Source organism: Bufo gargarizans, chromosome 9, assembly GCF_014858855.1.
Source record: "Bufo gargarizans isolate SCDJY-AF-19 chromosome 9, ASM1485885v1, whole genome shotgun sequence".
NCBI classification, from domain to species: Eukaryota; Metazoa; Chordata; class Amphibia; order Anura; family Bufonidae; genus Bufo; species Bufo gargarizans.
In genome coordinates this window covers 86,794,681-86,809,238 of record NC_058088.1, presented here as the reverse complement: position 1 = coordinate 86,809,238, position 14,558 = coordinate 86,794,681, and the positions used below count along the sequence as shown (strand labels likewise).

The following is a 14,558-nucleotide window of genomic DNA, read 5'->3' as shown; positions in this document are numbered from 1 at the left end:
ATTAAATAAATGTTCAATTATGATATTTTCTACATTTGAGTGCCGTGAATCTTATTGTATTTGTCACTCTTTTAATCTGATTCATGGCAGCTGTTGGTATCACACACCCTACTGAACCCATGAGTAGAAGATATAATAATAGTAGGATGGTTATTACCTTCATTCCTTTGAAACCTTCACGTCCTGGACCACCAGCAAGACCGGTCTGACCCTGTGGTAACACAAACATATGAATACATCATCCTACACAGAAGATTAACTTGTAGACCGATGTCTTCTATGACACTGAGCAAATTAAAGGTTATCTTGATAATTTGTTGCTGCTAACATGAAAGGAAACACTGAAGGCTATTGTACACTTTTGGAGGCAATTTTTGTTTATGATTGCATTTTACTCATTTTTGGCTAAAAATCATATTTTCAATTGGCCTTTATTAAAAATATTGAGCCATTATGTCATAAAGGGTTAACTATTTTTCTGTGTGACTGGTACTTTCATTTTGTGCCTCTAATAAATCTTATGTCTAAACTACTAAGAGGTCCTAAACACTTATTTAAGCCACATTCTTATTAGTAAGAATAGAACTGAGCTATAATGAGTGTTTATAATGTCAGAGAGCAGAGATAAGGAGTCTGTCTGCTCCCCGGATGACAGAAAATCCACAGGCTGCTACTAGAGCATCTCAGCTCTGTACACAAAAAAGGATTCCATATTTTTTATTAAGACCATTTGAAAAAAAGATGTTAAGCTCAAAATAAGTACAATGCAATAATAATAAAAAGCCACCCAAATGTGTACATAGCCTTAAAAGTTTCTATGCAAAACTGGAAAAAAGTTGGTTTTAATTTAGGTCTATAATTTTATTTTACTTTTTCAAAATAACAATAAAACCTTTTGCTAGGTGATGCATTTTTGTACAAATAACTATTTCTGCATTGTCTTATCTTTGAACTCTTTCTTAAACACAGCTTTCAGTACCTAAAATAATTTTAGTGGACAATCTATTTATGTGATTCTTGTATGTTTACTTGCTAACCACTGGATTTGACATTTAAATTAAAACCCTACTTGAAGCCTACAAGCCTCCTCACGTGAAGTCATCACCTCAAATTCTTATTTCTCCTAATGGGAATTGTCTAGCAGCCATCACAGATATTAGATTACTGATAGCTGATGCTGAAATCTCTAAGAGCCGCTTACACAAAATCTATGGGTGGCCTTAGATGCCTTCAAATACACCTACAGATGTTCTACAACTACAGTAAGGAAAGCTTTACCTTGAACATCCACTCTGTGCTCTCAACAGATGACACATTATTGTGGTGCTTACAGAGAATAATTTAATGTTCCCATAGATTATATGCATATTGCTCAATGAGTTGTGTTCAGTACCTTGTTACCCGGAAATCCATCAAGACCATCTTGTCCAGGAAAGCCCTAAAAGAAGCAATAACATTTGTGAATCCACTGGATATCTGGCAGCTCATGATGTTTCTTCTAATGTTTTCCTATTTTTGGAGTAGTAGTGTTTGCACAGCACTGATAATTGCACATGGGACTTTTCAATGCATATAAAGTATTATGTGTGGCATGAGGATTATTTTTTAACTTCATACATAGTTGCACCAAAATAAAAATTGCTCAGCAGAAACAATGAATGTGTCTGGAGACGAGTGATCACTATAGCAAGATTATGGGACAACCTGTACAGACAGTGTCTTACTACTTGCAGTGCTCTACAGCAATTCTATACGGCCATAGCTATACAGTATGGCAGGGGTCAACACCACACTGAACTATCATAGTGCAGAATTCAGGAACAAAAGTGTTTTATTTCTTTTTCCAGAGAGGCATGGCAAGCTTAGCAGTTACAGTACCTTAAGTGGTACAATATGCTTAGTGGTTACCCTTACAATTGGGTAGGTAGATACTTATAGAACTTATCATTTGCTTGAGCCTGGAGAACTGTGCGCCACAGCCACAGGCTAATTGCTGAACCTTTTGTGTGACATCTCCAAGGGTTGTAATGACTACTATGTCACTAACTTCACTGCAGATATTTGTGCTTCAAGCGTTCGAGTACAAAATCTTTATAAGGGTTACTGCCTCTTTAAGAGTTCCACTTAAAATTCAAACTTCTATTAACACACACCTCCTGACAGAGGATGACAGCCAAGATGTTGTTCCTGGTGTCATCAATTAAAACAGGAGATGGCGACAACATTGAAATCACAGTTTGTTACCTCTCACTTCATGCACTACTAGGTGATGCCAGGGATCGGATTGGGGTACTTTAACAACTCAATATACTAATAAAGAGTGTGACACATACAGTGTACAGCACCATCGGGAAAATGTATTTTTCAATGCAAACATAACAGTACATAACACTAACTTCTGTGGGTTCTTTAGAACATCGATGGACAGGGGACAGAGAGAAATCATTGATAAAAGTACTATATATTTCCCATTTCTGAATCTGTAGGTTAATATTCATGTATCTGATAACAGGAATTCGTGTATCTGATAACAGGCACTGTAAATGTAGTAACTCACCCTTTGACCAGGCAGACCCGGAATACCCTTTTCCCCTTTTTCTCCTTGTCCTCTGAACCCCTATAAAAAGAAAAGAAAAAAGAGTATTGAAAACCAAGAAAGGCACTGCAAGGACTGTTGCACAAAGCAGTGTCCAGCGTGCTGTAAAAATCCTAATTTCAATTTTAATATCAAATGAATAAGTGCCAACTTACTGGAGGACCAGGTGGTCCAGGCAACCCGGAAGATCCAGGAGGACCAAAATCACCCTGAGAAGAAATAAAGAATAAAATATTTAATAAAAAATATAGACTTCAAATATCTAATTATAGTGAGGTGTAAAATAGATACAACGTATCAACGATTGTGAGCTCAATTACTAAATAATGACCCATTTAGCAACTGGTATCTCTTAGTTTACTACTGTAAAGTTACCCAACAGACCGTGCATGGCACGTCTCATCAATTTCCAAGGAATAGGGATAAAGGGAGTCAAATGAGTTTTTTCTACAGAACCCCACGTGACCATGTGAATGTTATTCTTTACGATGAACTATGTGTAACTGTAGATACACAATATAAGTCCACAGGGAACTAATTATGTACAAACAATTTGCATGCTGCTTTTAGGTATTATGAGAGGTGTACTGTATATGGAATATAATCCATGAGACGAATACCAAGGGTCTGTTCCAACAGGAATTCACATATGGCCCAGGTAATTGTGAGTGTCTACTTATTTCAAATGCAATTTCATTCATGAGGTTTAGGTTACTTTTAGAATTTCATTCAGGTTAATAGTTAGAATTGCTCATACAGCTGGAAGGTATAAACAAAAAAGTTCAGCAGGACGTGTAGAACTGCAGTTCATTCCATATCTTATCCAACTTTCTACCATTATCCATTATTGTTGTCTGAATATTTCCGTAATATACAAAACTCAACATGCATACATACTCGGTCTCCAGGGATTCCTTTCAGAAAAGTTGCAAAGAATTCCATTCCACTTGAAGCAGGAGGTCCTGGTTCACCCTGACGCCCAGTGTCTCCCTGCATGAAATCAGATGTAATGTGTGACTATGCGGTATATTGAGAACCGGCGCAAAGAGGTAGTGACATATAACATATAAAGCTGCACTTCACTTCCTTCACATGGTGCTCCTTCAAGAACCACCAACCAAGAATACACAAGAAAATAACTAAACAGGGCTATAGCCTAAATATATTTTATGCATCTGGTAGTCTGGATTAATACAGACCTGGCCGCATCATTTACTTCCTGCAGCATTTGTTCATAATCAATAGCCCACATGTATGTGAACCACTGCACGGCAAATAAAAATATCTTCTGGGGTTCACTGATAAATAATATCTATAGGAGGATAGGTCATCAGTATTAAAATCCTGGAAATCACTTTTAAGGGGGTTGTGCCACAATGGACATTATCACCTATATATAGGCTGAATGTCTGACAATGGGGACCCCCATGAACACTGGAACAGATGTCAGGGCCAGAATTAGGGAGAAGGGGGGGCAAACTTGGCAACTGCCCAGGGCCCGATTCCCCCAAGGAATCAGGTGTCGGGACAAAAAAGAAAGCTTGTCTTTAAATTTTTCTTACAGCCACTCTTAGCAGCTGGTTATACAGTGCATGAATCCCTGCATAAAGGTAATATTTAGTCCTGGTGTTGAGGTATTATTTGGTAACTATATATCCTATATAATAACTATATATCCTATATATCCATATGCCTTTTGGGGCCTATGTCCCTTATTTTATAAGACCCCAGCAAAAACTGGGAAGCACTAACAGATTAATGCTGCAGATCTCTGCACAACATACTTAATGTTATTGTGTTGTTGGTACAGCATTCTGGGCACCACTTTTCATTTTTCTCAGAACCACATTTTGCCCTGACAGAGGTCCCAAACCCCCACAATACCAATGAATAGGAGCTGGTGGTAATATATGTGCCCTGCTGTCTTTAGCTGGTGGTAATATATGTGCCCTGCTGTCTATAGCTGCTGGTAATATATGTGCCCTGCTGTCTATAGCTGGTGGTAATATATGTGCCCTGCTGTCTATAGCTGCTAGTAATATATGTGCCCTGCTGTCTATAGCTTGTGGTAATATATGTGCCCTGCTGTCTATAGCTGGTGGTAATATATGTGCCCTGCTGTCTATAGCTGGTGGTAATATATGTGCCCTGCTGTCTATAGCTTGTGGTAATATATGTGCCCTGCTGTCTATAGCTGGTGGTAATATATGTGCCCTGCTGTCTATAGCTGGTGGTAATATATGTGCCCTGCAGTCTATAGCTGGTGGTAATATATTTGCCGTGTTTAATGTCTATAGCTGGTGGTAATATATGTGCCCTGCTGTCTATAGCTGCTGGTAATATATGTGCCCTGCTGTCTATAGCTGCTGGTAATATATGTGCCCTGCTGTCTATAGCTGCTGGTAATATATGTGCCCTGCTGTCTATAGCCTGCTGTCTATAGCTGCTGGTAATATATGTGCCCTGCTGTCTATAGCTGGTGGTAATATATGTGCCCTGCTGTCTATAGCTGCTGGTAATATATGTGCCCTGCTGTCTATAGCTGGTGGTAATATATGTGCCCTGCTGTCTATAGCTGCTGGTAATATATTTGCCGTGTTTAATGTCTATAGCTGACAGAAACAGCCAAGCTCTGTACTTGGTTGTTTCCGTCAGTCCCATAGACATTGAATGGAGTGGCAATGTGCATGCTCGACGGCCACTCTTTTCAAAATCTTCCTCTGTGATCATGCAGTGACGAGGAAAGGAGGGTTCCGGACTACCATTTTAGTGATTACTGTGGGTTCCGCCAATTCACACAACCCCTATAATTGTGAAAAAGCCCATACATCATAAAGGGTTTGTCCACCTTTTATTAAGTGACAGCCTATGCTCTGTATAGGCAATCACTAGGTGATTGGTGGAGTCTGACACCTCACACCCCAAGATCAGCTTTATGGCAACTCCAGCTACTTTATAGTGGACTGAGCTTGTACTATATTGAATAAAGGAACCCACAATATTTTCAACTTCAATGCTGGATTTATCTTTTCATTCCTGGACTGAGCTTGTCACTGCAGTGCTGCACCCCCGCTGATCAGCTAGTCATGGCCTATGAGGGTGGACAGCCCCTTTAACAATGAACTACTTCAATAACAAAGTTGGGATTTCAATTTTATTACATACCTTATCTCCCTTCTCGCCTTGATAACCTACTCCCATGTTACCCTGAAAAATTAAGCCACAAAAACTTAGCTTGTAGTAAGTAATCATTCATTTGTGATATATTCAATCGTTTCTGGGTCATCAATATTGAGTAGACCATTAATAATAAGAATAGAAGAATATAGTAATAAACACATAAAACTTACTTTTGGACCTGGGAAGCCGGGCATCCCCGGTGGACCCTAGAGACAGGTTCAATATGGATTCAGTTATTAATAACTATGTACACTTGCTTTACATTGGATTGATGTTACATACAGGAAACATTTTCATTCTGAATAATACAAAAATCTATATGTAGACATACTAATACCTCTGGAATAGGACATGCAGTATATTAGCAGTTTTGTAATACTCTTACAAAACTGTTCTTTGTGAAGATAACAGTGTGTTTGTGCATCTCTGCTCAAAAATATTTGCATTCAATATTCATTGTGGGGATTCGCTCTAGTAGACAGGAAGTACGGATGTAGTACAGAGGCAAATTACCAGTTCCTAAATCAAACTTCTGTTTTTTTTCACACATAAAGCAAAAACAAAATGTCACTTTGCAGTCTTGGTGTTAGTTCACACACAATGGAAAGTCCACATAGCAAAAATCACCTTGTTGGCAGTTCTGCATCCAGCAGTCCAAAGCAGGCTTTTAGGGGGCCCGTTTCCCTTACAGATGGGTCTCAGCCCTCCAGCACGGCACAAGCCTCAGATCCCAGCACACACACCTCATGAGCTCCACTGTAAGACTGAGGTAATCCTCCTCACCTGGCAGTGCTGGCTGTTTTTTTTAGGCCTGGCAAAACCCAGCATGGAACATGGGGAGTAGTCACCCCCCTAGCACTTTGACTAATCCCAGTAAGAGCCGTCCCGGATCAGCTATACAGCCATACTAAGTATTAAGGTGTCAAACAGCAACTGCTGCTGACACATAAAAAACTTCTCTTACTCCACCGAGGCCAGGAACCTCGGTGACACGTACCTATCATCCATGATAATTCCTTGTACCTTCTTACAGCATACACATACAGTGTATATATACATATATGTATATATACACTGCCTGTCCCAAAAAAGTCGCCACCAAAAAAAAGCCTTTAGCTTTGATTACGGCACGCATTCGCTGTGGCATTATTTCGATAAGCTTCTGCAATGTCACAAGATTTATTTCCATCCAGTGTTCCATAAATTTTTCACCAAGATCTTTCATTGATGATGGCAGAGTCTAACTGCTGCCTTCTTCAGCACATCCCAAAGATTCTCAATGGGGTTAAGGTCTGGACTTTCTGATGGCCAATCCATGTGTGAAAATGATGTCTCATGCTCTTTCACAATTTGAGCCCGATGAATCTTGGCATTGTCATCTTGGAATATGCCCATGCCATCAGGGAAGAAAAAAATCCATTGATGGAATAACCTGGTCATTCAGTATGTTCAGGTAGTCAGCTGACCTCATTCTTGGAGCACATACTGTTGCTGAACCTAGACCTGACCAACTGCAGCAACCCCAGATAATAGCACTGCCCCCACAGGCTTGTACAGTAGGCACTAAGCATGATGTGTGCATCACTTCATCTGCCTCTCTTCTTACCCTGATGCGCCCACTACTCTGGACCAGGGTAAATCTGGACTCATCAGACCACATGACCTTCTTCCATTGCTCCAGAGTCCAATCTTTATGCTCCTAGCGAATTGAAGCCTTTTTTTCTGGTTTGCCTCACGGATTAGTGGTTATCTTACGGCTACACAGCTGTTCAGTCCCAATCCCTTCAGTACCCTTCACACTGTGCGTGTGGAAATGCTCTTACTTTCACTATTAAACATAGCCCTGGGTTCTCCTGTTGTTTTTCTTCGATTTGATTTCACCAAACGTAAAAGTGATCGCTGATCACGATCATTCAGGATTTTTTCCCCGCCACATTTCTTCCTCGAATACGATGGGTCCCCACTATCCTTCCAGTTTTTAATAATGCGTTGGACAGTTCTTAACCCAATTTTAGTCGTTTCTGCAATCTCCTTAGATGTTTTCTCTGCTTGATGCATGCCAATGATTTGACCCTTCTCAAACAGACTAACATCTTTTCCACGACCACGAGATGTGTCTTTCGACATGGTTGTTTAAGAAACGAGAAGCAACTCATTGCACCAGTTGGAGTTAAATAACTTATTGTCAGCTGAAAGATAATCGCCCAGGCAGTAATTATCCAATAGGAGGCTCATAACTATTTGCTTAGTTAAATCCAGGTGGCGACTGTATATACAGACATATAAGATTGGTGTAAAGGGGACACAATTGGCAAAATCTTTGTTTTCTTACCAACATATAACTATAGAAGCAAAGGTGGCATAGTAATGACAATTACTTACTGCTAAGCCAGGTGGCCCAGCTGGCCCTGTTGGACCTTGAGGTCCAGGTGGTCCCCGTGGCCCCTGTAGTGAGGCAAATCAATTTTAAAATCAGACATATTTTTATACCAGTGACATGTGACCAACTTTTTTATCATGTAACATAAAATCTGTAAACGACTTGTTCACCAGATTCACTACTGATTTCAATATTTCAAGTTTTGACAGATGAAGGATGGAGAATTGCCTTACATCCAATAAGGCCTGACGATTCATAGAGGAAACTCTGATCCTTTCTACTGCTCTACACATTCACAATAAGGATTTAGTAAGCATAAGTCAAATAAAAAAAAGAGAGCATAAAAATGGTGAAAAGATGAAAAATAGATTTTAACAATATTAACCCGTTCAGCACCTTGGATTTCCCATTTCTGCACTTTCACTTTTCACTCCCTGCCTTCCCGGAGTCCTAACTTTATTTTTCCTGTTCACAGGGCTTGTTTTTGTGGTACAAGTTTTAGTTTCTAATGACACCATTTACTATTGCACACGATGTAGTGAGAAGATAGAAAATAATTCCAAATGGGGTGGAACCTAAAAAAAAATTACAATTCCACCAGTTTTATGGGTTTCATTTTTATGGTATTTCTTATGCGTTAAAACTGACCTGTTCCTTTCATTCTCTGGGTCAGTACGATTATAATGATACCACATTTACATCGTTTTTCTTATGTTTTAATGCTGAAAAAAATACAAACTTTGGAAAAATTATTTTTTATTTGCATAGCCATATTCTGACCCTCATACTTTCATAATTCCATTTATGGAGCTGTGTGAGGGCTAATTTTTTTTTTTAAGGGAATCAGTATTTTTTTAATTATACCATTTTGTGTATGGCTTCTACCTCACAGGTTTTTTGTTTTTTTTTGCCTTCCTCTGGATCAACTTGCAGGATGACAGGCCGAACTGGATGGACAAATGTATTTTTTTGGCCTTATCTACTATGTTACTAAGATCACTTTTTATTCATTTTTGTTTGGGGAAGTAAAGCAACGAAAAAACTAAATCGGCAATTTTTTTCAGTTCATTCTTTTGTTCAGTCGATTTTTGTGGGACCATCTGTAGTTTTTACTGATACCATTTTAGGGGGTGTATAACTTTTTATTTATTTTTTCTTTGGAGGTGAAGTGACCAAAAAATGCAAATCAGCCATTTTGATTTATTTTCCATCACAGCATTCGGAATAAATACATTTAGGTTTTAACAGTTCTGGCATTTTGGGATGTGGCGGCGCATATAATTTTTTTATTTTATTGATTATATAAGTTTATTATGGAGAAAGGGAAGTAAGTAGAATTTTTATATATTACCTATTACCACTAAGGCCTATTACCACTAAGGAATACCTTCCCCAATCTAGATGACTTCCCCAATCTCACTTTTAACCACGGCATCTGAGGGGCTAAATGTCTGCAATCGGCGTTATTGCCGATCGCAGACATTAGCCCCAGGAGTCTACCATGTGAAACTGAAGGCACACGGAGGCTATGGTGCTCCCTCCACTCTGGACCGGGCCCCATCTTTAAAGAGATGACATCGGTTGTACAACAGTAGATGTTGTCAAGGGGTTAATATAACTATGATAATCCTTTTAATTGTATATTATTTGTGTTGGTATATAAACAGATATAGGATGATTAAAATTCCAAAATAAAATAATATGATTTAAAAAAAAATGTACGTACAGGAATACCATCAATTCCGTTTAGTCCATCATCACCCTAAAATAATGGAAAAACACAGTGACGATATTTAGTAGACTGTTCCAATACATTTTGTAACAATGTAGTAAAAGAGGATCTACCACTGTTCTCTGTTTTTCACCTTGCTGCAAATGCTTTTTCGAAAACTTTGCTATATACAATATACTTGCCAACTCTCTCAAAATAAGGAGACATTTCCTATACAACCCAAAAAGTTATCAAATCTCCCAGGGCTGACATTTTTTAATTATACTCGCCTTTCCCTACTGCTGCATTTCTCTTACTCCCAGCTACTGGCACTACATTCAGCATTCTGACACTGGATATACACATGGCCAGGGTAGAATAGGTCATCTAGATCAGATTGGTGGGGGTCTGACACCCAGCCCTTCTTCCCCACCAATCAGTTATGGATAAGACCACAATATTTAAGTCCCAGACACCCCCTTTAAAGAGTCTACCCAATTCAGTCCATGCACTGTATAGCAGTGCTAGAATTGTGAGGCTAAAACTGACTGAAGTAGGAATGGTGACCCTGATTTACTACTGTGCCGGTGCAATTTTGCGCAACGATATTTTCTACAACTTATCTGACCCGGTGTTCACACAGCTTTCTCCATACTTCCTCACAGTACGCCAAAAACAACTAGCAATCAAATTATTTAGAATAAAAAGGCTTTACATAGTATAGCAGTGTGTAAATGTGTCCTCTACTCTTTTCTTCCCTAATTCACTACAAAAAACTGGTCCATAATTGGACTAGAGTCACTGTATCTTACCTTTGGTCCTTTAATTTCACCCTGAGCAAAGGAAGGTTCTCCCTTTTGGCCTTTTGGGCCTGAAAATCCCTAGGATAAAAGAAGGCATAAATTTTTTTTGCATATACAATAATTAAAAAAAATAAAAAATAAAAATTTTACAAAAATAGTTCAGTGTTTACCAGGGAAATCAAGTAAAACTTACTGATACACCTCGACTCCCTTGAAATCCTGGAGTCCCAGGGTAGCCATCATCTCCTTTAGTACCATTACACCCATCTAGTCCAGGAAAACCTCTATGACCCGGCTGTCCGCTATGACCCTTAAAGGTTAATGAAAAGAACAATATCTTTTAGAGTATAGTTTTTTTTGTCAGCACAAGTGACTGAAAGTGTATTATATTTTGTGACAAATAATGGGACGAGGATCGGGCTCATCCTGATAACTGGTCTGTGCAAATGTGCCGACGATCACCCGACAAATGAATAAATGCTTGTTTTTTGGGTAATTGCACCACAGATGCTCAGTTGTCAGCCACACATTGCCCTGGGTTAACAGGAAAGTTCTTCTGACAAACAATGACACTCTATAGGGGAATGAGCAATCGCAGAAATGATTGTTCAACCTCATACAGTATATGCAGCTAATACGTGGGCAATGATCAGGGATGAACTTTCTCATTGCCCACTCTATTGGTCTGTGTAAAAAGGCCTTAAAGAGGTTGTCCAAGTTGACATAAAAAAAACTCCTCAATTCATAAAAATCCTTAAAATAAAATAAAAAATCCTATAATAATCTTTTTCTCCAATGATATTTTCTGAGCCGCAGCTCCGGTCCGTCTCCTGCTGTTTGTATACACGGCATCAGAGGTGACAAGCAGGTATACAGCACATGATTGCTGCAGCTAGTCATATCGCTGAGGACACTGATAGGCTGCAGCGATCACATGCCATATACTTGCACGGCACCACTGCAACCCTATGTACAAACAGTGGGAGGAAGACTGAAGATGAGGCGCAGAGAACATTGCTGGAAAAAGAGGTGAGTATATGATGTTTTTTTATTTTAAGGATTTTAGTGGGATGCCAAACCATGGGCATACATCAAGGATGCTTGTGCCACCAGTTAATACGCAACTCCTATACACAGAGGCACTCCACGCCAATTAAATTCAAATCAGTTACAACTTTATTAAATGATACAATTAGTACAATTAAAAATATGCTAAATATAATGGGGAAAATGCCTGTGCACCAAGGGGTGACATATCACTAGTGTCAATATGTGTAATTTAAAAGAGCTTGTCAGCATGATCAAGCCAAGTAACCCACACATGCCTGGTAGGGCTGATCATGCTGAGTAAAAATGGCATGGTATAGTATATGATATATTTGTTTTATATTTAGGGAAATCACCTATTTCGAGCACCAAGAGCCTGGCCATAGCTCTTGGAGCACAAAAAGCCCTCCATTTCAAGACCTGTTAGTTGCATAGAATCTTGTACTTCATACCAGAGAGGTGCAATGGATTTTCAAATAGGTTTCCCTTCCACACATATTAAGATGGTCTCCATTACAAATCAGAGACACAGAGATAGAAAGACATGTGACGCCACTTACTGGAATCCCATTAGCACCCTGAAACCCAGGAACTCCCATAGCACCCTGTGGAAAGATGAAATAAAAATATTTTTATATATATTAATAAGCATGAGGTGGATACAAAATACATATAACAACAGGACACAGAATTTAACTCTACATATCTAGAATAGCGTAAATGTGTAAAAAATATAAATAGTATAAGGAGTTCACAGCACTCAGACAGTAGCAATCACAATCTATCTGCCTTACGTCAATGCATTTTTGCATTATTTGATATATTACAAATGAAAATTGTATTTTTAAAGTGGAACTTTTGAACAGCACTCTGTAAACTCTACAGGCACAATGGTATGTAAATCTATAAATGTGCTGCATTACTTATCTCGTACTGCCTCGATGCATTTGGGCCCACATTTCGCCAATACATGGAAAGGTTAGAACAGCCCGAACAAGAGGCAAGGGCCTGAGCTCTAACAGGGCATAGGGAAAGAGGTAATCATTGATGGCCGCCAATTTAATAACTTGGCTAAGCTTCTGTAATTCGGGGAAGTGTTACAGATTACTGTTCAGTGAAACATGACTCTCAAGAATTGAAATCACCAGATCCAGCTTTGTGCCAACTTTGAGGCAGAAGGCATCAGCTCTGATGCCAGAAGTTGTGAATGCAGCCTTCAAAGTTATGTTCTATAATACACGCTGTAAAAGAGGAGGCATATGAAATAAACTTACTCAGCTTTCATGTAGATTAATATGAATACGGTAAAACAGTATTCAAAGGGGAAAATTTGCTCTAAAACATTAGGTGCCACACATTTCCTAACATGTGCCTTTAATTCAGGTAATTTTCACCGTACAAAACATATCTCCATCTAGGGAATGCTGTGGAAGACTGTACAGTAGGTGTGCACAACCTTTGGCCTGGGGCCACATGTGGCAGGCAGTGGTGGTATTCTGTGCGGCCCCCAACCATCTGGTCATAGGCACGCTTGTCTGTGGATGGTGTCTGCTCATATGTATTTTCCATGTCAGAAAGAATTAGAAGAGGAATGGCAATCATAGCAGGGAAGCTGGAAGTACTAATGGTGCACTGTATTGCTATCTCTGGAACCCCATATACTGGCAGAATGGGCATCATCTGACCCCTGTGTGATGCTACAACTTCATTGTAGTTATAGGAGTATTGAAAATACTGTTTCATCAACTACAGTGGAGACACATGCACGCCTGGCCCCTTCCTTGCTGGAGTTAAAGGGTTTTTTATACAGAAGACCTATCTATCCTCCTTGTATGATGCTGCGCTTGGTAAGCTGTGTGGAGGCCGCAACACTCACTGGAGTGCCGTGGCCCCCTCAAACAGCTCACTAGCTACTTTACAGGCTTTCGGACCCCCATCGATCAGATACTGATGACCTAGACAGGTCATAAATATAAAACAGTCGGGAGAAATGGACCCTTATTTACCCAATAGATTAGCTATGTGTCCCTTGGGATTGGTTCAATATGACAATGTGGCCCTTGGAGCAGGGATCTTCCTGCTCCATAAGATCCATAAAATGGCATAATTTCAATGTCTGTTACAGGAGGACACAGAATTGAAGGGTAACTACTTGACTGATGGGTGGTGCTGAGTGCTGGAGCAAAATCATGAAATCACCAATTATAAAATAAATACAGCCAATGTACCATCTCTATATAAAGCACATGAAAGGAGAAGTCATAGCAGAGACTAAAGACTGCAGTCGAACAAGAAGGAGGAGGAGAGCAGAGATGAAACTGAGCTCCTCTTTTTGGTGCTGACTCATGCTACCATATTCTTCCCCAATAGATTTAGCTGTTTGCATCTTAACAGCCCTTTCCATCATCCCTGGGCAAAATCCCCCTCTCCCCTGGTGTTGTGGTGGCCATGGAGAAGGAAACAAGCATTTTTGCTTCTTTCATTAAAAGAATGAGCTGGGAGCCAGAAGGCCCATAGCAGCCATGATGAGTGCCTGTGAACTTTATATACATTGTTTCTGCATGGAAATGTGTAAATGCATAATCAGACCTGGTCTCCTTTAGGTCCAGATGGTCCTGGTGATCCTTGATATCCTCTTTCTCCTTTAGGTCCGGAAATGCCAGTTGGCCCTTGAAATCCTGGGGGCCCCATCGGGCCCTGTGGCCCAAGCTGTCCAGGACGACCCTAGTAAAGACACAATAAATCCATGAAAACATTAAACAATGTAAAGAATTAAAATGTGATTATGAACAATGATGGTTACATAAACCAACACATGAAAAATGAACTAACAGAAATAGA

At 39.5% G+C, this 14,558-nt stretch overlaps 1 protein-coding gene across 5 annotated transcripts in view; it reads right to left on the bottom strand.

The window, feature by feature from the left end:
• COL4A6 (collagen type IV alpha 6 chain) overlaps positions 1 to 14,558 on the bottom strand; it is a 233,904-nt gene that overhangs the window by 70,970 nt on the left and 148,376 nt on the right. For all 5 annotated transcript variants that reach the window (XM_044268451.1, XM_044268454.1, XM_044268455.1 and 2 more), the window contains 13 exons: positions 14,307 to 14,441; positions 12,278 to 12,322; positions 10,864 to 10,980; positions 10,680 to 10,748; positions 9,883 to 9,918; positions 8,159 to 8,221; positions 5,947 to 5,982; positions 5,762 to 5,803; positions 3,494 to 3,586; positions 2,752 to 2,805; positions 2,558 to 2,617; positions 1,394 to 1,438; positions 158 to 211 (listed from right to left, as the gene is read on the bottom strand). In XM_044268451.1, coding sequence (XP_044124386.1) covers positions 158 to 211; positions 1,394 to 1,438; positions 2,558 to 2,617; positions 2,752 to 2,805; positions 3,494 to 3,586; positions 5,762 to 5,803; positions 5,947 to 5,982; positions 8,159 to 8,221; positions 9,883 to 9,918; positions 10,680 to 10,748; positions 10,864 to 10,980; positions 12,278 to 12,322; positions 14,307 to 14,441 — 849 coding nt within the window. The remainder of the gene's footprint in view (positions 1 to 157; positions 212 to 1,393; positions 1,439 to 2,557; positions 2,618 to 2,751; positions 2,806 to 3,493; positions 3,587 to 5,761; positions 5,804 to 5,946; positions 5,983 to 8,158; positions 8,222 to 9,882; positions 9,919 to 10,679; positions 10,749 to 10,863; positions 10,981 to 12,277; positions 12,323 to 14,306; positions 14,442 to 14,558) is intronic.